Raw genomic sequence first — 24,833 nt, 5'->3', positions numbered from 1 at the left:
GTGATTGGATGTGATGAGTGTATTGATGTCGATCTGCGCATCTTTATGTAAATCCATTCTTTATCCTCTAATAAACTCTATACATTTTATAGGAGGCAACTGAATGACTGACTGCTCGGTCTAATCCTTTCGGTCAGGATTCACGGTAACCCTCTGCGTCTCGAGGTCCTCGCTGCTGCTTTGGGCTTGCACCTCGACCGTCCCAGCCTGGTTCCAGTTTCCGAAGACAGCCATCAGGGTAAAAGGGATGGTGAAGCCCCATAAGGCAAAGCCCAAGATCATCTGGTTCAGATTGGGCCAGTGGGTCGCTCCTACAGCATACGCAATGGTACTGCCGATGGACTCCCACGACCTCAGGATACCAGTTGTCCTCGCGACATCGCCATCCGCTTGAGCGCCCTTGATTTCCGCCATCAGCCAATAGATGTACGTCTGCAGTACCTCGTAGAAGAACCGGAAGAACATGTAGACGGTAAAGGCCGAGTTGAAGAAGGGGCCATCGCCCAAGTCAAATGCCGGTGGCTCAGCCATACGCGAGAGCCTGGTTTGTACGATTGCGTTCCATGTCCAGGATGCGGTGACGAAGATCAGGACGAATATGTAGACTGCCTTGGAGCGAGTCTCCCGGGAGAAGTATTTCAGATCCAGAACGGTGCCGGTGATGAGGTTTGCTGCTGCACCGACGACGGCGGTCAGGAAGGATGCAAGAGCTCTTGATCGGACGGTAAAGTATGCTTTATCTCGTCAGCTTCTTTGTCGGAGGGTCAGAAGGGGAAAGACATACAAGTGAGGTAGTTTCCTTGATACGTGGAGCCAAACTGTCCAGCAAGAAAGACCGGAATAAGCAGAAGCATGTACTTATTCCGAAGCTGTTTCCAGATAGCCCGCGCCTCAATAGACAAACTCGTCTTCTTCATGTACGGGATCTTGGTGCCATTGCTTCGGACGACATCTTGCGGTTGGGACAGGAACAGCGCAAACGGAGCACCAAGTGAAGAGATAGCCACCAAGCCCAGGTACGTGGTGTAGGTGACCTTCCCAACATGCGCTGTATTGACATTGAGGGCAAGCGATATCGCACCACCAACAAGCGGTCCCATCTGCCGAATGCCCATCCAGACAGCGACGTACCGTCCCCTTTTGTCCTCCTCCGGATATCCGACGGCAATGGCAGCCTCACTGGCCCAGAGCAGAGACGCGCCAACTCCACAGAGGGCAGCTCCGAGCAGCCGAAACCACTCGTTCCCGTATCGATTGTTGCAGTATAGACCGGCGGCGTAGGGCGTGTAGAAGGCGGCACCGATGAACAAGGTCCACTTTGCGGTGATCTTGTTCGTGACGCCTCCGGCGAGAAAGCACCCGACCGACATGAGGCCGTAGGTTAGGGCATTGGCGGCATTATTTAGGAAAGGCTGTTTTCAGAGAGTTAGCAGTCACCCATTGAAAATCCAATGGCGAGGCGGCTTACGCTTGCGTTTCCTCCTGCTCCCAGATTGTTCAGTGCCGTCCAAATGCCGGGCTCGCAAAACGCGACAAGTCCAACGATGATGATCTGGAACAGACAAGACCGGTAGAACCGGGCCACTCTATCGAAAGCCATGGTCAATGTGAAATGCTGTCTGGGCACCTTGGAAGCATACCGCAGAGCTGGGCGACCTTTTATCTCCCCAACAAGAAGCACGTCAAGACCCATCACAAACACGAGATCCTGGTTGAAGTTTTGATGGCAGTCTCCAAGACCCGCGATAGCTTAGCATCCTATGAGGAAGCTTGGTGAGGCCCGCTACGGCAGTTTCTAAGCACGCCATGCTCCACAGAAATGGCTCATGCGCGAGGAAGCATAGATATATCGGCTGGTGCTTACTGACTTTGCCTCTGTGACTGGACATTACGAGGTATAAAAGCAATACTGCCTTCGAACCAAAGTATGTTCGCCCAACGACTAGGCCAACTTTCTGGTGGTTGCTCCCAGTGATGTTAGGGCTGGCCTCGGGGTCCGGCCGATGACGACTTTTCTCGGTCTGATTTGCACATCGCCTCCAACCGCTGGCTTTGTCTCTTGCAACAGTTTCAGATTGTCTTCCTACCCTTTGTCTCTGTCAATCTCTTGCCCATCGGCTATTTCACGCCTGGTCATTGTTCACCCCTGCCCTGATGACCGCAAGCGGTTATTGGATAACAAGATCTCCCTTTACCCATTGTTAAGCCTCTTTATATCTTTGACTGCAATATTCATCCCTCGCCTCCTGCATCCAATCAGTAGGCTGGACAGGACGCTGTTGGGCTTCTTTTACTAATATCACGTTTATTGGCCTGTTGTACAACAATGGACACCAGAGTTCAGAGGGATACGCTTTTGAACGTCTTTCAAACTGCTTTATTCAAAGCGGGCATTGTCGCCGTTAGACCAATCTTCTTCTATGCACTTCTATTGGCCTATTCCACAACAAGGGATATCAGAGTTCAAAGGGACACGCCTTTGAAGTCTTTCAAACTGCCCCATTTACAGCGGGCATTATTGCATTTGAAAGGAGAACAATGGCAAAGGACAAAGAGCATATTATCAAACACAGGCCGTACGCAGGCTGTGTGATGCATAAATACCTGCTAAAACTCCGTCCGAACATGTTTTGCACACAGACCAGTCTTCCAGTAACTACTTCCAGTTACTCCACTCAACATGTCTGCAGGCAAAGGTAAAGCTCCCGTTCGCGGTGATACCACTACTCAAGGCAACAGGTCTTCAAATAAGCTTGAATGGAAAATCCCTGATGGCGCTGACACCATCGATGACAATGATCTTCCCTCTTTCAAATTCACCATCCCTCAGGGTTTCGACCGCAATGTGCTGAACTTTACTCGCATGCCAAAGCTCGGTGAAGCCTGCATGGGCGGTACCGTGGACAAGGCTGACAAGACCATTACTGGCCGCTCATGCACAGGAACCCTGATCGCGACGTACCACTCCCCATGCATGGTCTGGGTGACCCCGCCCGAGGGACAGGAAGACACATTCGTACCCTGTACAAGCGATGATGCGGACCAGATTGCAACGTGGAAGGACGAGCACCGGCCTGGCGACATAGCATTTGGATGGTGGTGGAACCGCAAAACCAACCAATACTACAAAGGCATCGGGACAGTCAAGTACTGCCGTCGCAACGGCAACCTGCTTATCGTCGATCCCTTCTCCAGAGACGACCCGCGCCACGATCTCAACTTTCCCCCCGGAACGTGGAGGATGCTGGAGATTGAGCGTTTGCTCTACATCGGAGATACGGACCAGGCGGAGGAGCTGCGCCGGAAGCTGAGTGAGAAAGAGGAGAAGGCCAGGCAGCTCTACAAGCTGAGGCTGTATGTCGTGGAGGACACGGTGGAGGATCTGACCCTGCGCACGAAGAACTACACCATGCGTAAGAAGCCCCTTCCTCCCCGTCCGACCGGCTTCCTGGAGGAGATGATGGTGAAGAAGGGGTTTGGGCCGCAGTAAGTTGTGTCTCTCTTATGTCTTTCTTCTTGTCGCTCTTTAATCTGTTCGCTTGTTTTTACATTTCTAATCTATGCTGTTTTTATTGAGATTGTTTTCCATTTGTCTTCTGTAGAATTGTAATATGTTGTCTTATTCGTCCACTGTATAGGCACCTCGATATGCTATAGTTATACATACCCGAGAACTATTAGGCAACGCTGCCGACTCGCTCAGGCTGGTCACTGGCTTTCCTATTATTTTATCTCAAAGCACCTTTTCCATTACACCTCATATTTGCTGCTTCAGCTGATGACAGTTTGCAGATATATATAGTCGCAACGAGCGCTCGGGTAGCGGGCACAGAAGGAACGCTGTCTATCCACCTATTAAATAGGTATATCCTTGTCTCTAGCTAGTCTGACATATCCAATCCTCATCCAAGCAGTCTCAGTTAATTCTGTATCGGTGATGCCAATGCCAATGCCATACTTGACGCTGTCTTGGCGCCAAGCCCAGCCCGGACCCATGCGTTTCTCCGTGTCCCGCTCTCTCCCTCCCCTCCGTCTCCTCTCTCTCCTCCTCCGTCTTCTCCACCGTCTCCATCGCCATCTCTCCAACCACCATGCCAGAATTACCGAAACTGCCCAAGCGACGAGGCCGCATAGCCCGCTCATGCGATGCTTGCTACTCTAGGAAGGTACTCCACCCTTTTGATCTTTCCCTGGACTGCCCAAACTAACACCGTCACAGATCAAGTGCGACGCCGCCGCTCCCAAGTGCGACTGGTGCTCCCATCATCGTCTCGCATGTACCTACGATCGGCTCTCCAAGCTAGGTGCTGCAGTTGCGACCGCGGCGCCTTCCGGTCGTGAGGGGCTGGTTGAGACCTTCGCGCCTGCCTTCGCTCACAATCTGCAGCTGGCCGGCCGCTATCTGGGCAACATCTGCACCTTCGACGGCACTCCCTTCTTCTCGAAGGGCGGCCGCGAATGGGTTTATCATTGCACTGGCGAAATATTCTGTCCAGAATACCTTCCGTCCGAGTTGCCACAGTCACTTCAACCTCCCATGGCGGTCGCTTCCGACCTCCCATTGCCTGATCTGACCTTTCTTAACGAAGAAATCCGCCAGTATCTAGCCTCTCCTCTTGGATTGTTTTTTCCTGTCGTCAACCGTGCCCTGTTTGAGAGTACTGTTGATGCTGCCTACTCCCAGAGGTACTCCTCAACGTCTCCGGGACCGCACAGTGCCAGGGCATGTATTTTCGCACTCATGTCCTTGACTGCCTTGTCCGTTCATGGGCCCAGGGGATATCCTCTCAAGTACAGCGACCAGCATGCCCGAGAAGCTCACCGGTTGTTACCCAAGGCTCTTGAGGAACCGGTTTCCTTAGACGGCTTCCAGACTCTTTTAATCCTGGTATGCTGTCGCTCCCTGTTGAATGGGGAAGGACAGTACTAATGCAAATACAGTGTCTTTGTGCTCAAGGACTCGCCGGTGACTTTCACACCGTCGACCAGTTGCTGTCAGCAGCTGCGCGATACGCTTGCTACCTCAAGGGCCATATCTCGCCTGCGGCCGCATGGGAGAAACCGTCCGATAGTAATTCTCACATCCGACGACTCTTCTGGATCGTCTACGTTTGTGACAAGGGACTAAGTATGGTGACCGGACTTCCGCCTCGGCTGGAAGATGCACACTGTGATTTAGACCTCACGCAATGTCTGCATGGCGACCCTGACCCAGGATCCGATCTCCACACCTATGTTCAGCTAGCGTTCATCCAGTCCAGGATCCAGCGTGATTTATATTCGCCGATCGCTCTTCAGCAGCCGGAAGCAAATATCCTCCGAACCATCCGGGACCTAGATCATGAGCTCGACATGTGGAAGCGTTCGCTCAAGTCCAGCAATCAGCCGACCCTGCTCGCAGGCGGACGGGATCCCCTACACAATACTGACGTGCGATTTTCCATCTTCCATCTCCAGTACCACCATTGCATGGTCATGATCCACCAGACCAGCAGTCGCTGCGCTTCGTGGGTACAAAACAAGAATGCACGAGACCCCAGTTCGAGTCTTGCCATCTCCGTCACAGCCAGTCGGTCGCTTTTGCAACAGTTCGTGGCTTCAAGCCTGGATCTGGGCCCGGCGAATCTCCTGTACGATTTCCCCTTCTATCGGTTGACATTCTTAGTTCTAATGCTTCACCAGGTTCTCCATCTCCTACTTTATTCAAGCGATCATCGTATTGTTTTGCAACGTCCTGTGCAATCCCCTCGACGACGACTGCCAGGGCGATCTCGACCTTATCGGCGCTATTCCATCGTTTTTGGATCGACAGCATTTAGGAGAGACGCCCAGATCCTACGCCACCAGACTAGCTTCGGCTCGCAAAATTATTCTCGAATTAAAGCGCTTGGCCCAATGCGCTATAAACAAGGCCAACGAACATATACCGTACCTATCTACGCAAGAGCATCTATCTATGCAATGACTTGACTAAACAACGACAATCGGCAGACGCCAGTTATTGTTTGAGCGGAGTATAGCTCGCATTCCAGTCACTTTGTCGCCACTGCTTTTTCAAGGCGTCCAGTTCCGTGGCCGATGAATTCTCATCTCCCTCCGCTAGTGCACGTTCGAGACGGCCCTTTCGGCGCTGGCGGATGCAGTACCACACCAAGCCAGCGATAGCCAGAGCACCAGCTACGGCAGCACCAACGTATACTCCAATGTGGGCGCCTGTTCCCAGATCATCCCATTTGTCGGACAGCGACTTGGCCGGCGTCTTTTCGATTTCGGTCTTTGCGGTGGAGTTTCCACTAGGAAGAAGTCAGCGGGTGATGTGAGCGTCAGAGATGGCAGAGACTGACCTGATGACATTGATACTGTCGTACGAGCCGGTGTGTCCAGAATATGTGTATTCCTTGGCCGTATGGAAGTCCTTGACGCGGATCTTCTGTACCTCCATCGTGAAGGGGAGATTCGTCCAATTCACGAGACCACCACCCCATTCGATATTTCCTATCGACTGTGAAGCCAATCCGACCGGCCAACAGCTGACCTTGACCCGGCAAGGCGTCTGAGGATAGTTCTTTCCATAGACAGTCAACGGTTCGGAATAGTTCACCGTTCGCACCAGGTCGCCATCAATCCACCATTCCAAGCGGTCCTGATCCCAGTATGTGGTGTAGTTGTGGAACTCGGTGTCTGCATTCGACACGGCATGGTTTCCGCCACGGTCGCTGGTCGTCGTATTGCCTTTGCCAAAGAAATCCGATTGCACCCCGCTGGTGTTGTATCCCACCCACTCCCAGTCAATCTCGTCCAGATCGTCCGACTGGAGAATAACGCTGCTGATGATTCCCGCACCCTTGGCCATTTTGACATGAGCCTCCATCACGCCGAAGAAGATATAGAAGTTGGACTCCAACAATGTCGAACCATTCTCCGTCTTGATTGAGAACTCGGCGCCGTCAGAGGTGTATTCGGGGGTGCCCGTGGCCATATCCCAGAGGGAATCATCGAGCGTGGAGTTGAGCCACCACGTATGTTCGGTGCCCAGGGCGGGATCGGCAGGACATGTCTTGTTGAGCGGATTGCAGTCGGTCTGCTCGTCGGCAAATGCGATCAGGGCGAGAAGAAGGAAGCCCCAGAGGAATCGGAGCGGATTCATGGTGTCACGATGGCGTGCCGACGACGGAGTCGAAGATTCAGCTGAGGCAACGAACTGGACGGGATCGAACCCTGAAACATAAAGCAATTGCTCATGCGTCGCAAGTTCACAGGGGCCTCCCCCTTTTCGGGATGTGGGAGATGCCAAATTTGAATTTGCAGGCAGCAACAGTTCGGCCCTCAGTTCCTGATCTATCAGGCCCACCCGCCTTGAATTCACCGAGTCTATACCAGAAAAAGACAAGCTGACAGGTGAGTAAGCGGCAAATTCATCAAGCTAAGCTGCAACAAGCATAGACAGTGGATCATCCGCGTGGCCTTGGTCCATGCTTGCCTTCCAAGCTTTTGCCGATCCGGCTGTCTATACAACAACTCTCAGCCACCTCATTTTTACTACAAGCGCAGAGACTTATATTCCAACTGCAGCGCTGTCGCTCGCAAGATGTGATCCTTTCGCACTGTATTAAGTCTCGACCATGGTCCCGTCGATCTTGTATCTCGCCACTGTTGCGGGCACACTGTGGATCCCGGCGGGCGCACTCCTCCACCAGCAGCAACCCCTTGGAGAAGTCATGTCCGGCAGACACGGGCTCCGCGGCATCCAGTACGAGTTACGACTTTACCCAACCCTTTGACTTGGGAGAACGGACTACAGCTTTCAGCATCATTTCCGCTTGTCCCTACGGCGCAGAGTTCACCATCAACAGCCAGGGTGATTCGCCGACCATCGAGACAAGCTATTACATCTTTTCGGCGAAATATCTGTGGTGATGAAGGCTGCGCCAGGTACGGTATCGTGAGCAGCACTTTCTTGCAATCAGACTATCTGGATGAAGTTGATTGGGTGGGACTCCAATTGCTTTTTATATACCCCGATACCTCCGCTAATATTCCCCAGGAGGTCCTCGGGGGCTACTCGACGAAGCTCCAGACAGGCTATTTTGGGAAAGGCGATAGTGGGTCATATGGCCGTTGAACTTGGGAATCGGTTACCTAGCCTCAAACAATTTTCCACAAGTACAGATTGACTTGGTCGACAGAACAGCTAGTGTGGTCTATCAGCGGGGAAGCCGTGCGCACCCTCGCCTACAGCGACACAGTCAATGGAACTCGATACCCGCAAACACACATGAAAGTACGCTTGGGTATCTGGGCCAACGGCGATCCCAACAATGCACGGGGCACGCTCGACTGGGCTGGCGGCGAGACTGACTACTCGGCCCCTTCACCATGCACGGGGTACAGCTATAGCGACCAATCCGGTTCCCACGACAGCATCGAAATAGTCGGGTGCAACAGCACCGCGACTCCTACTTCTGCCTCCGCTTCCGACTCGAGGTGCGACCTGGTGAGTCCTGCAAGCGACAACCTATACAACCGACGTGGACTCCCATTGACTAGAACTTGTACTCGGATGGTTCTCGCCCGACTGGCAGCTGGTCGTTATCCGGTTTTGCTGCTTGTTGGCGATAATTATCCCTGTGTGAGATAGCGACCTATACAGCGCCGAGCGTCTAATGTAACGAATCTGATGACTTATGCTATACGAGATACGGATTAGAACGTTTGCTTTATCTGCCAAGCGCATCAGACCGTCCTTCTCTACTCTACATGTAGGCGACCTTGCGAAAGGTGTGCCATCGTCATGGCCAGCTCTAGTCGCAATGGCCTAACTACACCCCACGCCGGCAACAGACTCGCGCATGCACTCAGGCATCGTCGATTCAAGCGTCAATTGCTTGGGCGGCCTCATCATTTTCAACGTTGCAGCAAGCCTCCGCGACGGCGATGGGACGGAGCGTCTCTTGGCCGGGCCTTGATCCTTGCAATGTGCCCGACGAAGCGCGAGCTACTCACTCATGAAAAGCCAAGCTGTCCTGATGGCAAAAGATGGTGGTTCTAGTGTTGCTGGTAACTGGGGACAACGCTATGATTCGGACCATGTACAACTGGTTGTCAAGAATATCTAGCTGACGGCCCCCAGCCCTCTATGCTGTTGTTACAGTTGACAACGCGTCTACTACTTCCGGCTTTATCTCAGCGAGTCAGTCTATGACCTCGAGTATCATTATGTTTATAGTCAGTAGGAGCGAGAGACAGGGGTAATTGCATTGAATGATAATGAGTGACGATAAGGCATGAACAGCAAATAAACTAAACAACAAGCAAGGAAACAAAGTTACTGAGAGTTCCCCTCGGGATGGTCAGGAGGAGGTGCATCGGGCAATGTTTCATCGCTCTGGTCAACACTCAGCCGCTCCAACATCTGCTGGATACGGGCAATCGCTGGATCTGGAGCTTGACCGGCAGGAGCCTGCTGATCTTGTGCCTCCAACTCCTCCAACCTCGCACGCAGCAGCCTCCCAAATAGACCGGCAGGCCAATTACTCAGATGGCGTGGATCATCGCGCTTGAACGGTTTCACCATTTCGAGCTTAAAATCAGTGCTAACCGTCGTGACAACACCAGGCCCCTTCCACACCTTGATTTTGCCATCCTTCATATCGGGATGCAACATCCACCCCACAGACCGCTGGCCGACCTGGGGCACATCCGTCCGGGCCATGGCCTCCTCGATGTCGGGCCTCTCCACGAGTGTAAACAAGCGCTCTTCCCCTGGATTCGGCTCCACAAAGACAATGACGGGGAGGCTGATACTGGACCAGTACTCACCCATGACAAGGGCGTGCAGCCTGTTGTGGCGGCTCAAGGTGAAGCCCCAGCAGGACTCGCCTTTAACTGGGGGGCGCTCCTTGGTTATCACGCGGATATCGAAGCCTGCGGGGAGGCTTTCGATATCGGACGAGGAAGTATTGAAAGCCATGTTGGAAGACATGTGAAAAGACATCTTGGTGAGTTGGAAGTACGGCTGGAAGACGTAATTGTTGGAGAGGATGGGATGAGAAGAAGTCGAGTTCAGATGAAATGAGGCCCTATTTATGTTCGAGCGTTCCTTTGTACGATGATCTCTCTGTTGTTTGAATGCGATTACAGCCTTTGAGGTTCTTTATATCGATGGAGAACAATCCTTATCCTCAACGGTGGACAAAGCAGGACGCTGCGTAGTCTTCTTTGTTTGTTCCTTGCAGATAGAGGCCCAAGGGCTTTTAGTAATGAATACCACAGAACCGAATAAAGAAGAAAGAAAGTGTGAGAGATGAATGGTTTCTTTCAACGGCCTATTCAGCAACAAACTATTCAGCAACTTTCTGCAGGCGGTTGGCAAGGAGGCAGTGAGAACCCACCTACAATCGAAACGGTGACTCTTCCTTCCATTTTGACGTCAATAGGCACATTTGCATACATCTTTATTCTACAAGCCACGGAGATACTGGGTGATGCATGGTCTGGATTTGCTGGACGCTGGATAGCACATATCAACCTCTGCAGGCTACGGAGTCACAATATGGAGTATAATGACACTGGAAAGGAAACTACGTTATAGAGATCATGGATTATGTAGAGACTTTTTAAATTCCAATATATGAACTAACAAAGTGAACGAAAGACTGTGCGGCATCGGCAATTCGAGCAGTCACTAAAACGCCCTGGATTTAATCAAGGCCAGAAAAGGGCCTGGAGGTGTCTTCCTCATCATCCTCCAAGGTGTCCAGCCAACCCTGGACTTTCCCCGGTAGACGTTCGTAGTATTCCTCCGTAGCCCTCCGATTCTCCGCCTCCATGGCCCTGCTTTGCAACAGCTCGATATAGAGGCCCCGCGGCCAATTACCAAAATGGCGCGGATCCTCCCTCGCAAACGGCCTGACAAGCCTCACAGGGACAGATTCCTTAGCAAGCTGCACAGTCGCAACGCCTTCTAAGACCTTGAAGAACTTGCCTTTTCCCTGGGAGGCATAATACCACCCAAGAGCCTGCTCGCCCAGCTTGGGCAGATCGGTTCGCCATTCAGCCTCCTCGATCTCGTCCCAGCCCACAGGCTTAAAGGACTTGGCTTGCTCCGGCGTGGGCCTTACCTTCACCATAGTGATATTGATGTCGCGCTCGAACTCGCCCATGGCACCGTGGTACAGGGACCCGTCGCTGCCGATGGCGAAGCCGAAGCAGGCTTCGCCTTTGAGTGGGAAGCGATCGCCGAGTAAGACGCTCAGCTCGAAGCCCTTGGGGATTTCGTAAGCCATTTTGACATTGTAATGTAGGTAGTTTGTTTGTGAGGTGGGTGTGGATGTGTGTGGATGGAGGCCTCGACTTGGGGATCGAGGAGTTGATGGTGGATGGATTCCAAATGCAACAGCAGAGAGGGTCGGAGGCGGTATTTATGTATTGGATTGTCGTGGTCTGAGTGGCATCTCCCTTTCAGTATGGTTCTTTCCCTTTATTTTCCTTATATGCGCTTTGTGCCGGGATAATGCCTTCATTGTTGATTGAAGGCTGTTGTTACGAGGCGCTCTGGATGGGACAAGAAAGGAACATTGGAATGGGCGAGTAGTGCGTGTCCCAGTCATGAAGACAATGCAATCCGAATCCTCAAATACAATCAACTGGTCCAGGCACAGTGTGTTTGGCAGGTGATCAAGGCTCGCTGGATGGGATCCAGAGTACTTCACAATGAAGGCCGGCTCATTGTCACCGACGGAAGACAAAGACCATTCAGATTCCCCTTTCTAAGGATGAAAGGCCTGCAGATGATGACACGGGCAAAGAGCAGAATCCATGACAGATTGATGAACTGGATACGGTTGTGAACAGTGACTCCGGAGAAAATGAATACCATGACACCGGCATTGGCAAGAATACCACAGGGTCAACTTCCTCTTTCGGTGAGATTGATGTACAGACTTTTACTCCTGGTCCATTCCTTACCTTCGTATCTTGGTCAATTAGTATCCTCAAATACCTCACATAGCCCTCCCAACATCCATCGGCCGCATCTCATACTCCACAACAACCTGATCCGTCCGCTGAATCCGACCAGCAAGGTGCGCCCCATGGGTCAAATCCGGTCGCAGGATACTCTCCTGGCTACCTTCCCGAGTTGTGCCGATGTTCGTAGTAAAAAGGTCAGCATCCTTGTCGGCGGTAAAATTCGATCGTTTGGTGTGCCGCTCTGAAGTAGATGGCCCTTGGTTTGCGCTGCCCTTATCCTTGTAGTAGTAGCGCTGGTTGGAGCTCCAGGAACGTTTGCCGAGCATCATTTCGTAGAGGGGACCAAGGGTTGGGATGCACGAGGCCATGATTATGATGTTCGATTCGATGCTGGAATCGTTAGCCTCACAGAATGCTTATTGGAGATTTAGCGACGTACCTTGTCCAGATGACGAGATCGGCCGTGGCAACTGCAGCTGTTAGTAGGAACATTACATTCTGAGCATAACGGGGAGACGATATACATGTTGAGTCCGACGTATCGTATAAACTTGGAAGCTGGAAGCATTTGACGATCGCCATCGCGCAAGCCCTGCTCAGGGTTAGCATCGGTCATTGCAGGATCAAGGGTTACTTACACAGCACCCAGACCAAGCGCAGCGCACAAGGCAAGCTTCCTCTTCAATGTAATCTGAAGACCCATCAGGACGACAGTCGGATAGATAGCGAGGTATAAGTCGGCGAAGCCCGAGACACCTATCGTGCTGGTTAGCGATCGGAAAAGGGTATAAGCCCGGGCTTGACGGACCTCCTGTGAAGATTGCGTAACCGACCAAAATACTGGTCGATCGACAGGTAGCGCCAGCGGCCATGAGCTCGATTTTCCAAAGCGCTTCGGGCGGATCGCACATGGTGAAGAGCACGACGATACAGATAGTCGAGGAGACAAATACCAGGCCCGTAAGCACCCAGAGCCAGACACGATGGAATCTGCCGGGATTCATGATCCGATTTAGGAGGGCGGCGATGGCGAGTTTTGGCGTCGTGAAGGACATGATTCCAAAGGCGAAATCGATATAGTTGATGAGCAGGACTTTGGTCAAGAGGGTTGCGCCCCCGTCTGCTGTGATCATTGATGTGTGTTTGCCGAAGCCGAGACCGACATTCACTGTGGTGACGATTGTATATCCTGTGAGCATGACCTACAATACCAATGAGCCTTTTCAGAGCAGTCTACCATAGCACTTCAGAACTCACCATGGATACCGCAATGATGTAGTCGTCAAGGCCAATGTTCCTCAGCCATCGCGCCCGAATGTACAGTCTAGCGGTGACCATGAATACGCTGACGGTGTAGAATGCCCAGAAGACACCCAGGATCCTGGGCCCCTTGGTCTGGTCCGCATAAGCAGCGCCCATTGTGTCGGGACCGTGTAACAGGGCGAATTGTCAGAAATTCCGAGTACTAATGCAGCGAAACCTTATCACTGAGTAACAACGACTTTAAGAGCGCTCGCGGCTGAGCCGAAGGAAAGGGACACAAAGAAAGCATGTTTGCTTGCTCGTGCCGATCGCTGCAGAGATTGGGGCGCTATGGAATGGCATGTTGATTGCGGACGGCCCCAATAATGCGGCAACGGCTGCCATCGGCCGTCAATCCCCTGGGGTGGCGTCAATGCACTGAAATTCAGGGCTTGCTAGAGTATCTTCCGGCCAGTATTGCCTTTAAATCTGAGACGCTGGGCCTAGCCAGTGGGGATGATTGCGCTCAACGGCCCCTCAGGCGTGGGCCGAAGGATCGCGCCGGCTTTTTAGTTCGCGTTATGGCATCGCATGATGATGATCACGACCGTCAGTTGCCAGGATGGGAATGAGTGACTGGTTTTGAAGCTGTGGCCAACCGAGGCTATATGGTCCATGAATCATTGCCGATTGCCGACTTGTTGTTATGGCTCTGGCGTGATTAATCCCTGTCAGGGGTTGAAGACTGCTTGCTTTTTGGCATCTGCAAGTTGCTGCTCATCTGCATCTGTCCCTGTCCACAAACCCACTGCCTCATCCCATTGTACAACATTGTAACCATGCCTCACACCGAGAATCGCACGAACGGAAGGGCCAACAGCCATGCGGCCCATGCCAATGGCAAGTTCAAGCCACTCACAGTCGAGGAACTGGCTGTCTCGCCCAACCTCCCCGCGCAGGTCCCCGGACTTCTCGACGAAATCGCCTTTTCCGGCAAGGAATTCCTCAGCGCACAGCCACAGGCCAGACTGAAATTGCTCGAGGCCGCCAGGTCCCTGGTGTATGCTCTTGAGACTCCTCGCGAAGCGATCATTCGCCACTGCTGGGCGGAGGTATGTCAAGTTCACGAAGGAGATCGCTGCTTCGGGCTAATGCATCCGGCAGTCCACGAGTTACGCTGCCCTTGAGACGGCGGTCGGACTCGATCTTTTCAACGCGCTCGGAACGGACAATGAGTCTAAGACGGTCGCGGAGTTGGCGGAGGTAACGGGCGCAGAGCCGGAGCTGCTTGGTTGGATGACCCTATTCAAATGCCTCTTGATCACCCAAAGACTGACAAGGGATATCCTGTACAGGTCGCATGATGAAGCACCTCGCTGCCATGGGCGTGATCCAAGAGACCGGATGCGATGAATACTGCCCAACTGGCTTCTCTAAGGTCCTGACGGTCGAGAAGTATAGCGACGCTTTTCCACTAATGTATGTTTTGGCAACACCACGGCCACGATATCGGACGATGCTGACCAAGAGTAGGACATCTCGGTTTACCATGGGTATTCTTGCCCTCCCCGCCTTCCTGGAGAAGACGAACTATCGCAATCCGACAAGTGCCGCAGAGACCGCATTCCAGCTGGGATATAACACGGACATGGGCTTCTTCGGGCACGTTCAGCGAGAGCCGATCACAGCGAAACGATTCAACAACCACATGGGAGTTTACGCTCAAGGTCGCGCCCGCTGGATGGACCCGGGATTCTATCCCGTGCAAGAGCAGCTCATCGACGACGTCGAGATTGGTCAAGACGATGTCCTCATGGTCGACGTCGGCGGTAGCTTCGGCCATGACATACAGGACTTCCGCCAGAAATGGCCATGCGTTCCAGGCCGCCTGGTGCTCCAGGATCTTCCGCAAGTCGTATCGTCCGTCAAGGGTCTTCACCCCTCAATTGAGGTCACAGGGCATGACTTCTTCACCGAGCAGCCAGTAAAAGGGGCTCGGGCGTACTACATGCACTCGGTGCTACACGACTGGCCGGATGACCTCTGCCGCAAGATCCTCGCCAATCTAGTAGAGGCCATGAAGCCGGGGTACAGCAAACTCCTGGTCAACGAAAACGTGATCCCGGATACAGGGGCCTACTGGGAAACAACAAGCCTAGATCTGATCATGATGCAGATCGGCTCGGGGGAGCGAACCGAGCGGCACTGGCGGAACCTCCTGGGGTCGGCTGGGCTGAAGATCAACAGCATCTGGACGGCCCAGCGCGGGGTAGAGTCGTTGATTGAGTGTGAGCTGGCGTAAATCTATCTTTTGTACCAAAGTGGCATAATGTTATCCCCGAGTTTCTCTAACTGCATGAGCCCCGGCGGAGGTTCCAATCCGCCGGGCCTCTCCTCCCAGTTCTTTGTCGCTCTATAGTTGTTTGCATCCTCCATACCTTTAGTTTTCTTAATACCATTTCATATCATCTTTGGACCGGCACAGTAACTTTCCATACGGCCTCATCGATCTCGGCATCATCGGCCATGGCATGGCCAGCAACCGGAGCAAGGAACTTCAGCCCCTCTGTGCCTTTGACATTAAGCAAGCGGCCATCCAGCGCTTGACCAGCGAGTTCCAGAGCTATAGCGAAATCAAAGTCGCGTCGGAGGCATGCACATCCCATCGAAGGCGGGAACGCTACTCTCCAGCCTTCCAGCCGGACCACACGTGGAAGAGGTGTATCTGGAACCCCAGAACGGCGTAATCGCAGCGCCCAGGAATCCGGACCGTCTGTTGATTGAATATAGCGCAGTCGGAATTGATAGGAGGCAGTAACTTGGCAAGACCATAATTGATTCTGGACTGGGCACATTCATCGACGCGACTGGCTCCGGAGGCATGTTGGGAGCGAACGCCGGCACTCTATCCTTCACTGTCGGACACCCGGAGCCCTCCGAGTCTAATGTCGGGGAACGCATCTTCGAGACTCTTCCCTCGTCGGAGCCTCCGTCAATATAAGCTTCTGCGTTGGCCTGGGCATGGGCCAAGTTGCCAAGTTCACGCACAACTACATCAGGTCGGTATCCAACGTCGTTGCAACTGAGGGCATGCGCAGTCGATCCGAGTACGGCATTGACAATGAAACCCGTCTCCGATTTACTTCATCGAACTCTGCTCGGCTTACTGTCGGGGTGTTGTAGCATATCCGGATCCGGTACGGTCGGAGTTCCTCATCGAGGTCATCCATGCGGTCCCATGGGTACCGCGCCGCCGACTGGGACTCGTCATACCGGCGGGGTCGAAATATAACCTTGATCTCGCGCAGCGGGCACCTCTTTCGAATGGCCATATGGGCAAGTGTATGTAACCACCTTTCTTCGGCCTCGTCAAAGTCTTCCAGACCCTCGCGCCGCGAATACGAATCCAAGGAAGTATGGCTCTTGTACTCACGCGCGAAGTCGAGTTCTAAAGCTCGAAGGTTTGGGGCGAAAAGCACATCGAGGACATGCTCGTCGTAGTCGTACAGTCTGCTTGCAGAGCATACGGTGGCAGTTGACAGGCTTAGCATTTCTAGCCGCTCGAAATCGCGCATATCAAACCCAGCCAGACCTCCACGGTTGATATGGTTAAGTTTGATGGACCGCAGGGATGCCTTATGAATGGATAGGATTGGTTGCAGTGTGGCCAAGCTCCAATCCGTGGATGCACCCTTTTGGTCGTAGCTGGAGGCCTCCGGAAACGTATACTGCAACTCGAAGTTCTGTAACCGAGTAGGCCGTCTCACGAGCGCTTCCAGGTCGGCGGGGGTCGCCAGAAAGTTTCGCAGCTTCAGAGTGGTAAGCGCCGCAGTCAGCGGTTCTCCCTATAGCTGATTTAGCAGATGAAGAGGTGATGAATCGGTTGAGAGAGACAAGTTACCGGTGAGTTAGGCCGGTCCCTCAGACGACGGTTGCCAATACCGTTCAGACTTAATGTTGTCAACTGCGGGCATGCCAACTCATCAAGTGTCCCCAGCAGCAACTCGAGGTCGAGATTGAATTTCCTTGGATCAGCGAGCGACAGCTCCATCAAGGTCTGGAAGTTGAACAAACCCTGCCGGAGCATCATCCACGCCTGGTCATCAGAACCCAGCCCAGACAGGCTGAACGACCTGACATGGGTACACCACGCGATGAGATCCGTCGCAACATAAGGGAGGGTGTTGATGGAGGGACCTTCGTAGTGGACAGTCAGGTTCCGAACCAAGGGGCGAAGAGTGGCATAACGTTGGAAACTCTGGTGCTGGCCTAGCAACCATTCATGTCTGGACGGAGAAAACACGCAGTTAACGTCGACGTTGGCGTAGAGAAAGGCTCTGGCGATGGGATAGAGACGTCGGCACAGCAAGCACCAATCAGCGAAAACCTTTTCGCGCGCGGTGTACCATCCTCGGCAAGCGAAAGTGTCCTTGAGAGCGCCGGCTGCATATCCGAAGATCTGGTGGAGCAGCTCGTCGGGGAGGCGGAGCAGGTGGGGGGGACTAGGAGTAAGCTCCATCGTGGTGGCTCTGAAACTGCTGACGCTGTCAGACCGTCCCTCGGACACTATAGATAATGATTCTCGTGAGTTAGTAGGAGAGGAGTGTCGAATACTTGGACAGCAGGGGATGTTGTTGGTGAGGGTGAGAGGATGAGGGTGAGGGAGCAATTGTTGTGAAGCCAGACGCGTCTGGGCACGTGACGAGGCCCCTTGCTTACACCTGGACACGTGACCAGGCTGCCCCTCACATGCTTATGTAATTGGCCAGTACTGTCTTCGCTTTCTCTACAGTATACGACTGGACGGATCTACAATCCACTCCGGAAGTGAACAAGGTCTTCAGATCAATATAAACTCGTTGCTCAACGACACTACCATCTAATCCATTCTATTCCAATGGCCACCATGCGCATCGCACTCTCGGCCGCCTCGGTCAGCAGCCGCTCTGTCTCGCCCACCGCCTCTTCCAGCGTGCACGGTCGCTGCAGGATCGACGCAAAAGCATCAATCCCGACATCATGGTTGACCCGCGCGTTCTGCCCAATCGTCCCTGCGAGGACGATGACGGGGATCCCACGCTTCTTGGCGCGGAGGGCCACCTCGGCGGGGATCTTGCCCCTTGGCGTCTGATCGTCGATCGCTCCCTCGGCCGTGATGATCAGATCGCAGTCGTTGAAAATGTCCTCCAGATGAAAGTACTCCATCAACGCCTCATACCGCGGACGCAGCTTCGCGCCAATGAGGAGCAGTCCCGCCCCTAGTCCGCCAGACGCTCCGCTCCCCGGTGCATCCGAGATATCCACCCCCAGAGTGCGATGGATGACCACCGCATAATTATCGAGCGCCATTGAAAGAAGGTCGGTCTGCTCCGGAGTCGCCCCTTTCTGCGGACCATACACTCGTGCCACCCCGAGAGGACCGCAGAGGACATTCTTCCAATTACAAACTGCCTCGATCTCAACATCCTTCAAACCTGGGTGCATTTTGGAAAAGTCAACTCCAGCAAGTGAAACGAGAGACTGCCCGCCTGCTGCGTCAGGAAGGACTTGGCCATCGCGACCAATAAACCGGGCACCGAGCGCTTGGAGCATACCGGCACCGCCGTCGCTGGTCCCGGAGTCGCCGCATCCGATGATGATGCGCTTGGCCCCGTCGTCAATTGCGGCGGCGATCAACTGGCCGACCCCGAAGGTGGTAGTCACGCACGGATTGCGACGGTTGGGCGGGATCAAGCTCAGACCAGCCACGGCCGCCATTTCGACGACGGCTGTTTTCACCGCGGTGTTCCCGAGGATGCCATAGAACGAGTGAATTGGCTCTCCAACAGGGCTGATAGCGGCGTGGTTATGGATTGTCCCACCCGTGGCAGCGACCAAGGCGTGGGCGAAACCCTCTCCACCGTCGGCAAGAGGGACTTTGCGGACCGAAGCCTCAGGCATGGCTTGCACAATGCCTGATTCGATACAGTCTGCGGCAGTTTCAGGGCTCACGCTTCCCTTGAAACCGGACGGACAGACGAGGACCTTCATGATGGAAAGTTGATGCTGAGAACGAATGAAGTGGTTGAGACTAAAAACGAAGGGATGTATTGAGCGAGTGTTCAGGAGTTGATGTTGATGCAGATATGATTCAGCGAGTGACTTGATGGCCTTCTTATAGACTTTTCAAGCCACCCAAGGAAAGAGTCTTTGAAAGCCTATCGAGGACCTTTTGCTCCATCCAAGTGCCCATTGCCTCGACCTTGCTCCTCAACCAGCCACTGACTTGGTAATGGACTCGATCGCTTACCCTCTGCATTTTCCTGCTCTGGCCTGATGCCATGGTACTTTGAGCCTGCTCCGCCTCATCCTCCCAGAAAAAACATCTCCTACCAGGGTGAACATGCCATCTGCAGTCTCTGCGGTGAAGCGACGATATGGAGTTCTAAAAATTGATATCTGGCTGCCTATAGCCCGGCCTTCTTGGCTGCAGCAACCCAGATCTCTGGCGATATTAAGGGTCCTGGGGTATGTGACGTCGGGCGACAGCTGGCCATGGCATGACCACTCATATTGCAAGGTATATTTAGGATCGATCGATACTTCACGAGCTCAATTTCCGCTTGTGGCTTAGATATCTCTGCATACCGGTGTCTCTCATCAAGGGTTCGATACATTGCTGCCTTGTAACTTGGCAAGCCACTCTTCACAACTCAGGGCATGAGGCTGTCCCTGCGCCGCAGCCAAGTAGCTGGAACACCGAGTCAATGATGGCTGCGGCCAGACGGGTGCGCCCTGAAGAGCAAGCAAACATCGTGCGAGGAGTATAAGAACCGCAACAACATCGCAACCATCGTGTATTATACTTCACTCGCTATCTACACAGCGTCATTCGTTCAACAACACTCGCTACAATGACATACTTGTTTCTAACCCCGAGTCGCGAAGACGTCCACTCGCTTCAAGAGACCGAGCAGCGCTCTGTTGCCGGTAGCGAGGACACCTTCTTGATCCCCCTTACCAATGACCATGAGCCGAAACTGGTAATTCTCTCCAAATCTAATCTCGACCAACTCTATACTCACGCGTCTTGTAGGTCACCTGGTCTTCCCCAAACGACCCTTTGAACCCATTGAATTGGAGCCATGCCCGGAAATGGTCTGCCACTTTACTGGTCTCGTGCTTCACCTTCATCTCACCCGTCTCGTCGACAATGGTCGCTCCAGCGCTGAACGAGATTGCCGATGATTTCAACATCAATTCCGACATTGAGCGGTATCTCGTCATGTCGATCTTCCTTCTTGCCTATGCTTTGGGCCCCTTCATCCTCGCGCCCTTGTCGGAAATGTATGGCAGAGTTGTGGTACTTCAGTCGGCGAACATGGTGTATCTCCTTTTCAACACTGTGTGCGGATTTGCGACATCGCGAGAGCAGATGCTTGCCTTTCGCTTTTTGAGCGGTCTCGGTGGGAGCGCACCCCAGGCGGTACGTACCCTATGTTGAACGGGAAACCAAGTCAGAGCTGACCATCGACAGATCGGCGGAGGTGTTCTCAGCGACTGCTGGCGAAAGAACGAGCGAGGGACAGCCAGCGCCGTGTACGGCGTGATGCCATTCCTAGGCCCAGCCATTGGGCCGATCGGTATGAAGCCTTCATTCCCATACAAGACGCCCGCTAACTAGCATGCAGCCGGCGGCTACCTAACGCAATACATGTCCTGGCGCTGGATCTTCTGGATTGTCTCCATGGCCGACGCACTGGTCCAAATCCTGGCCTTCCTGTTCCTGCGCGAGACATACGCGCCCAAGATCCTGGCGATGAAGAAGAAGCGGCTGCAGCGGGAGACAGGGAATGACCTGCTGTACACAGAGTACGACGAACCCGATCGCACATTTCCCCAGCTTTTGAGGAAGAACCTCGTTCGGCCGTTTCGGATGCTGTTCACCCAGCCCGCTATCCAGGCAATCGCCTTGTATCGGGGGTATCAGTATGGGCTGATGTATCTCGTGTATGTTATCTCCCATCACGATCGCAAGTCCATGCTAACATCTCAGTCTCGCATCCTTCCCCACGGTCTGGGAAGGAAGATACGACCAACCAAAAGGAACAGCTAGTCTGAACTACATCTCGCTCGGCGTCGGGTTCGTGATCGGGCTCCAATTCTGCGGTCGCCTAATTGACATCGTAAGTCGCCTGACCCCCGTCTCATCAACACTAACCATCTTAGGTCTACGAAAGACTGTCAAAATACTACGGCGACACCGGACGCCCCGAATACCGCATCCCCCTCATGATCCCAGGCGGTCTCCTCGTCCCAATCGGCCTCTTCATCTACGGCTGGACAGCAGAATACAAAACGCACTGGATATTCCCAAACATCGGGGCGTGCCTGTTCGCAATCGGCCTAATAATCTGCTTCCAATGCTGCCAGACCTACGTGATCGACGCATACACACGGTACGCCGCAAGCGCAACAGGCGTTACAGCGTTCGTGCGCACGATGGCCGGGTTCAGCTTCCCCCTTTTCGCGGATAGTCTGTATCGCGCGCTGGGGTTGGGCTGGGGGAATAGTCTTCTGGGCTTTGTGAGTTTGGGCATGGGGCTTGTGGCGCCTGTTCTCCTTTGGGTTTGGGGCGAGTGGATGAGGGCGAAGAGTCCTTATTGTGCGGGGGAGGGGAGTAGTGCTGTCTAGCTGGCAGCGGTCTGGGTGGACGAGCTTTGGCATGCGGGATGGAGGATATGGAAGTGTGGAGTTCATTGGGTACTGCATCTGTATCTGTACTATCTATAGAAATCAATTGTACTCGAGTTTGTTTATCTGAGGTGCAGGTCTTAGCCAGGGCAGTGCAAACTCTGACGAGGCTCGGCTGGACGCTGGTGATGCGTGATGCCCAGCAAGCCGAGACTGCCCAGATCCAGTAACAGTCAAAAGACGCGGTCAATGACTTGTCGGTTCATGGAGAACCAATGATCTCTAGAGCTGCAAGAGTGCATTGAGTCATGTTTGCCCTCGGAGGGAGAATGGATCTTTTACCAGCGTATTGGAAGTCCGGGCATTGCTGGATTCCGGTAAACAATGTCCCTCAGCCCTTGAATCGCGCTGCGAGTTGATGCAGTCCAGCTGCTCCGATGAAGAGACCGTCACCAGGCAACCCTATCGATCGTACGGTCTGTCCACACCGGGATTCCTCCTCCTTACACTCAACGGGGTCGCTTCCAGCTCCAACAGCTGCGCATCATCCTCCCGATACACCACCAGATCCTCGCCATCAACGATCTTCAGTCCAGACGGGCTATACTGGGCGTCACAGTTATAACATGGCCACGAACACTCCGCCTCGACCGTCAACTCGAGAACATACTTGCTATCCGGCGAAGTCCGTGATCCCTCTCGTGGTGTCGGGCTTTTCTCGTCCTCGTCCTGGACCTGCGGGTCGCGCCACCAGCGAACAGAGAACCCACCACTCGGATTATCATCGACAACAAAGAAGACCGCATCCCAGAGCATGCCCATCCTAATCCCCTGTTCTCGATTCGTCCCGTCAAACGGAGTTGAAAGGGATGCAGAAATGACGTTCCCCCCGCAGCAGCACCCACCAAGCCACATCTCTATACACCCCAGTCTGGGCGGCGGATCCGACGGGAACATGCGGCGCCACGAGGCCTCCGGACGCAGGACGGCTTGTCTTGTGCGCTCGTCCACGAACCACGCCTGCTCGCGCAGGACGGCGGGCGCATTTTGGGAGAGCGGGCAGCTTGTCCCGATGCACGGGTCCTCGTCCTCGTCCTCGTCCTCGTCCTCGTCCTGCAATTTCCGATTTTCGTCGTCGGGGTAGAATGCCGGGAATAGCTCTTGCAGGAGGGGGTTGAATGTGACAGGGAACTCTTTAGTGGATTGAAAATGGGAGCGGGTTGGTTCGAAAAAGAGCTTCTGCTGGAGGGTCTTGTTGTGCGTGATGAGGGTGTTCCATGTTCGGTTTACACGCTGGGCGAGGAGGAGGTCGCGCTGCGGGAGGTAAGAGAGGATTGGACCGAGGAGCTCGGGGAGGAGAAAGATTTGGTGCATCTTGTTGATGTTGAGGTGGTGAATTGATTTGATCCTGGCTGGAAGTGAACTGGTTAAATATGGATGGCCTGGGTGAGTCACTGCACTGCCACAGTGAATGTGTGGAGGCCTTTACTGACTACTATGGCAGGCTGCCTCGGTATCGGGTTCAGAACTTCGAGATGCATTGCATTCACTCTAATGGTCACCTACACCAGAGTCATCGCTCCTGAACATGACCTTACCTAATATAAAGGATTCTGTATACTGTAACAACCAACCAATGGACTCTACATCATCTCCTTCCGTCATCTTGGGCTATTCATCCCCAACCAAGATCAACCACCATGTCAACCAAACCCACAGAGCTCGAATCCCTCGCAGCCAGAACCGTGGTCGTGGTGATCGGAGTCGGTCCCATAGGGCTCGCCATAGCCCGCCGTTTAGGAAATGGCTCCAGACTCCTCCTGGCCGATGAATCTCAAGATTCGCTCGATGCTGCGGTTCAAACCCTCACAATCCAAGGCCACGAGTCGTACGCCCTACGCACCGATCTCGCTGTCCCCGCGTCTGTTCAAAACATGGTCTGGGGAGCCTCGCTGCTCGGAGCTATCACAACCGTCGTTTACGCCGCGAGCCAGTCAGACACTGCAGGGCCATTTGCCGCCGATGCGGACCACCAGGACATCTACAAAGCCAACATCGCCGGCCCGGCCTGTGTCCTCGACGCTTTTTCACCCTATACCTCGCAGGGCATGTCCTTCGTCGTGGTTGCCAACATCGCATGCCAACTGCACCGCAAGGAAGAGCCGTTCTCGCCCGATTTCGAAACACACCTCGCTATATGTCCTTCGCACATGCTCCTCCACCATCCCAAGCTAGCTGAGCCCCTCGAAGGCACTGAGGATACGCGAGGCTGCCCATACGCCGTGTCTCAGCGAGCGATGATTCTCCGGGTCCAAGGTGCTGCAGAGGCGTACGGCGCCAAGGGGGCCAGGGTCAATGTCGTGATCCCTGGTGTGGCATTCCTGCGGGTGATGCAGAAGAACGGTGAGAGTATGGCTTCGTCGGTTGCGAAGACCCCCACGCGCAGACTCGCAGTTGCGTCGGATATCGCCAATGCCGTTGCTTTCTTGTGCAGCCCCGGCGCCTCGTTCATCACTGGGTCGAGTATTGTGGTGGATGGGGGAATGTCGGCTGCTGAGAGATGGCAGTGACTTCCTTTTTTTGAATTATTGTTGAACTTCTTGTTCAATATCTGCGTGTTGTCGAGTCAGACAGTAATGAAGCGTGATATGTCCCACTACCGTAAAGACAACGTAGCGTAGCCACGCGTTGCGGAGGCAAGGGGTCGATGCGCGTGGAGTCTTTGTCAAATCTTGTTTCCAAGTAAAGAGTTGGTCAGAGTTGCCATAGCCAATGAAGCGCTGGGCATTGCCGAATTCTGCAGGCGTGGAATGGTGATGCCTAGCCAGAGGCCCACTGCGAGCCCCGTCAGCGTCAATCATTGCCCTCATGGAACTGATCGGGTAACCGGCTCAGCCCTACAGGGCAACGCCAAGTGATCGAGTTCATCCGTGTCCGCTCCTTCTTCT

The 24,833-nt window shown here is 53.7% G+C and overlaps 13 protein-coding genes across 13 annotated transcripts; 5 read left to right on the top strand and 8 right to left on the bottom strand.

Annotated features, from left to right (window-relative positions):
* Positions 1-120: 120 nt before the first annotated feature.
* DSM5745_10347 (UNC93-like protein) lies at positions 121-1,600 on the bottom strand (the record flags this gene model as incomplete). Its single annotated transcript, XM_026752363.1, has 3 exons — positions 121-734; positions 785-1,412; positions 1,469-1,600. The coding sequence occupies 3 exons, from the start codon at positions 1,598-1,600 to the stop codon at positions 121-123; spliced, it is 1,374 nt and encodes a 457-aa protein (XP_026599425.1).
* A 1,080-nt stretch (positions 1,601-2,680) lies between these two features.
* DSM5745_10346 (uncharacterized protein) lies at positions 2,681-3,490 on the top strand (the record flags this gene model as incomplete). The annotated part of the gene is made up of 1 exon (XM_026752362.1): positions 2,681-3,490. One exon carries the CDS (start codon positions 2,681-2,683, stop codon positions 3,488-3,490), a length of 810 nt encoding a protein of 269 aa, XP_026599424.1.
* Positions 3,491-4,091: 601 nt separating this feature from the next.
* On the top strand, positions 4,092-5,965 carry DSM5745_10345 (Zn(II)2Cys6 transcription factor; the record flags this gene model as incomplete). Its single annotated transcript, XM_026752361.1, has 4 exons — positions 4,092-4,166; positions 4,220-4,888; positions 4,942-5,630; positions 5,683-5,965. 4 exons carry the CDS (start codon positions 4,092-4,094, stop codon positions 5,963-5,965), a joined length of 1,716 nt encoding a protein of 571 aa, XP_026599423.1.
* Positions 5,966-5,998: 33 nt separating this feature from the next.
* DSM5745_10344 (glycoside hydrolase family 16 protein) lies at positions 5,999-7,147 on the bottom strand (the record flags this gene model as incomplete). Its single annotated transcript, XM_026752360.1, has 2 exons — positions 5,999-6,293; positions 6,345-7,147. The coding sequence occupies 2 exons, from the start codon at positions 7,145-7,147 to the stop codon at positions 5,999-6,001; spliced, it is 1,098 nt and encodes a 365-aa protein (XP_026599422.1).
* A 2,178-nt stretch (positions 7,148-9,325) lies between these two features.
* DSM5745_10343 (uncharacterized protein) lies at positions 9,326-9,970 on the bottom strand (the record flags this gene model as incomplete). Its single annotated transcript, XM_026752359.1, has 1 exon — positions 9,326-9,970. The coding sequence occupies one exon, from the start codon at positions 9,968-9,970 to the stop codon at positions 9,326-9,328; it is 645 nt and encodes a 214-aa protein (XP_026599421.1).
* A 730-nt stretch (positions 9,971-10,700) lies between these two features.
* DSM5745_10342 (uncharacterized protein) lies at positions 10,701-11,285 on the bottom strand (the record flags this gene model as incomplete). The annotated part of the gene is made up of 1 exon (XM_026752358.1): positions 10,701-11,285. The coding sequence occupies one exon, from the start codon at positions 11,283-11,285 to the stop codon at positions 10,701-10,703; it is 585 nt and encodes a 194-aa protein (XP_026599420.1).
* Positions 11,286-12,002: 717 nt separating this feature from the next.
* Positions 12,003-13,389, bottom strand: DSM5745_10341 (uncharacterized protein; the record flags this gene model as incomplete). The annotated part of the gene is made up of 6 exons (XM_026752357.1): positions 12,003-12,360; positions 12,410-12,440; positions 12,495-12,562; positions 12,609-12,726; positions 12,779-13,172; positions 13,228-13,389. 6 exons carry the CDS (start codon positions 13,387-13,389, stop codon positions 12,003-12,005), a joined length of 1,131 nt encoding a protein of 376 aa, XP_026599419.1.
* A 662-nt stretch (positions 13,390-14,051) lies between these two features.
* On the top strand, positions 14,052-15,514 carry DSM5745_10340 (uncharacterized protein; the record flags this gene model as incomplete). Its single annotated transcript, XM_026752356.1, has 4 exons — positions 14,052-14,324; positions 14,377-14,503; positions 14,568-14,691; positions 14,746-15,514. The coding sequence occupies 4 exons, from the start codon at positions 14,052-14,054 to the stop codon at positions 15,512-15,514; spliced, it is 1,293 nt and encodes a 430-aa protein (XP_026599418.1).
* A 748-nt stretch (positions 15,515-16,262) lies between these two features.
* DSM5745_10339 (uncharacterized protein) lies at positions 16,263-17,731 on the bottom strand (the record flags this gene model as incomplete). Its single annotated transcript, XM_026752355.1, has 2 exons — positions 16,263-17,057; positions 17,114-17,731. The coding sequence occupies 2 exons, from the start codon at positions 17,729-17,731 to the stop codon at positions 16,263-16,265; spliced, it is 1,413 nt and encodes a 470-aa protein (XP_026599417.1).
* Positions 17,732-18,084: 353 nt separating this feature from the next.
* On the bottom strand, positions 18,085-19,242 carry DSM5745_10338 (glycerate kinase family protein; the record flags this gene model as incomplete). The annotated part of the gene is made up of 1 exon (XM_026752354.1): positions 18,085-19,242. One exon carries the CDS (start codon positions 19,240-19,242, stop codon positions 18,085-18,087), a length of 1,158 nt encoding a protein of 385 aa, XP_026599416.1.
* An 863-nt stretch (positions 19,243-20,105) lies between these two features.
* Positions 20,106-21,885, top strand: DSM5745_10337 (MFS transporter; the record flags this gene model as incomplete). The annotated part of the gene is made up of 6 exons (XM_026752353.1): positions 20,106-20,234; positions 20,288-20,677; positions 20,729-20,834; positions 20,883-21,201; positions 21,248-21,377; positions 21,421-21,885. 6 exons carry the CDS (start codon positions 20,106-20,108, stop codon positions 21,883-21,885), a joined length of 1,539 nt encoding a protein of 512 aa, XP_026599415.1.
* A 462-nt stretch (positions 21,886-22,347) lies between these two features.
* DSM5745_10336 (uncharacterized protein) lies at positions 22,348-23,259 on the bottom strand (the record flags this gene model as incomplete). The annotated part of the gene is made up of 1 exon (XM_026752352.1): positions 22,348-23,259. One exon carries the CDS (start codon positions 23,257-23,259, stop codon positions 22,348-22,350), a length of 912 nt encoding a protein of 303 aa, XP_026599414.1.
* Positions 23,260-23,585: 326 nt separating this feature from the next.
* On the top strand, positions 23,586-24,455 carry DSM5745_10335 (uncharacterized protein; the record flags this gene model as incomplete). The annotated part of the gene is made up of 1 exon (XM_026752351.1): positions 23,586-24,455. One exon carries the CDS (start codon positions 23,586-23,588, stop codon positions 24,453-24,455), a length of 870 nt encoding a protein of 289 aa, XP_026599413.1.
* Positions 24,456-24,833: the final 378 nt, after the last annotated feature.

The sequence above is a fragment of the Aspergillus mulundensis genome (genome assembly GCF_003369625.1).
Source record: "Aspergillus mulundensis strain DSM 5745 chromosome Unknown scaffold_14, whole genome shotgun sequence".
Lineage (NCBI taxonomy): Eukaryota > Fungi > Ascomycota > Eurotiomycetes > Eurotiales > Aspergillaceae > Aspergillus > Aspergillus mulundensis.
The sequence above is the reverse complement of the archived record's forward strand: the minus strand, read 5'-3'. Positions and strand labels throughout refer to the sequence as shown.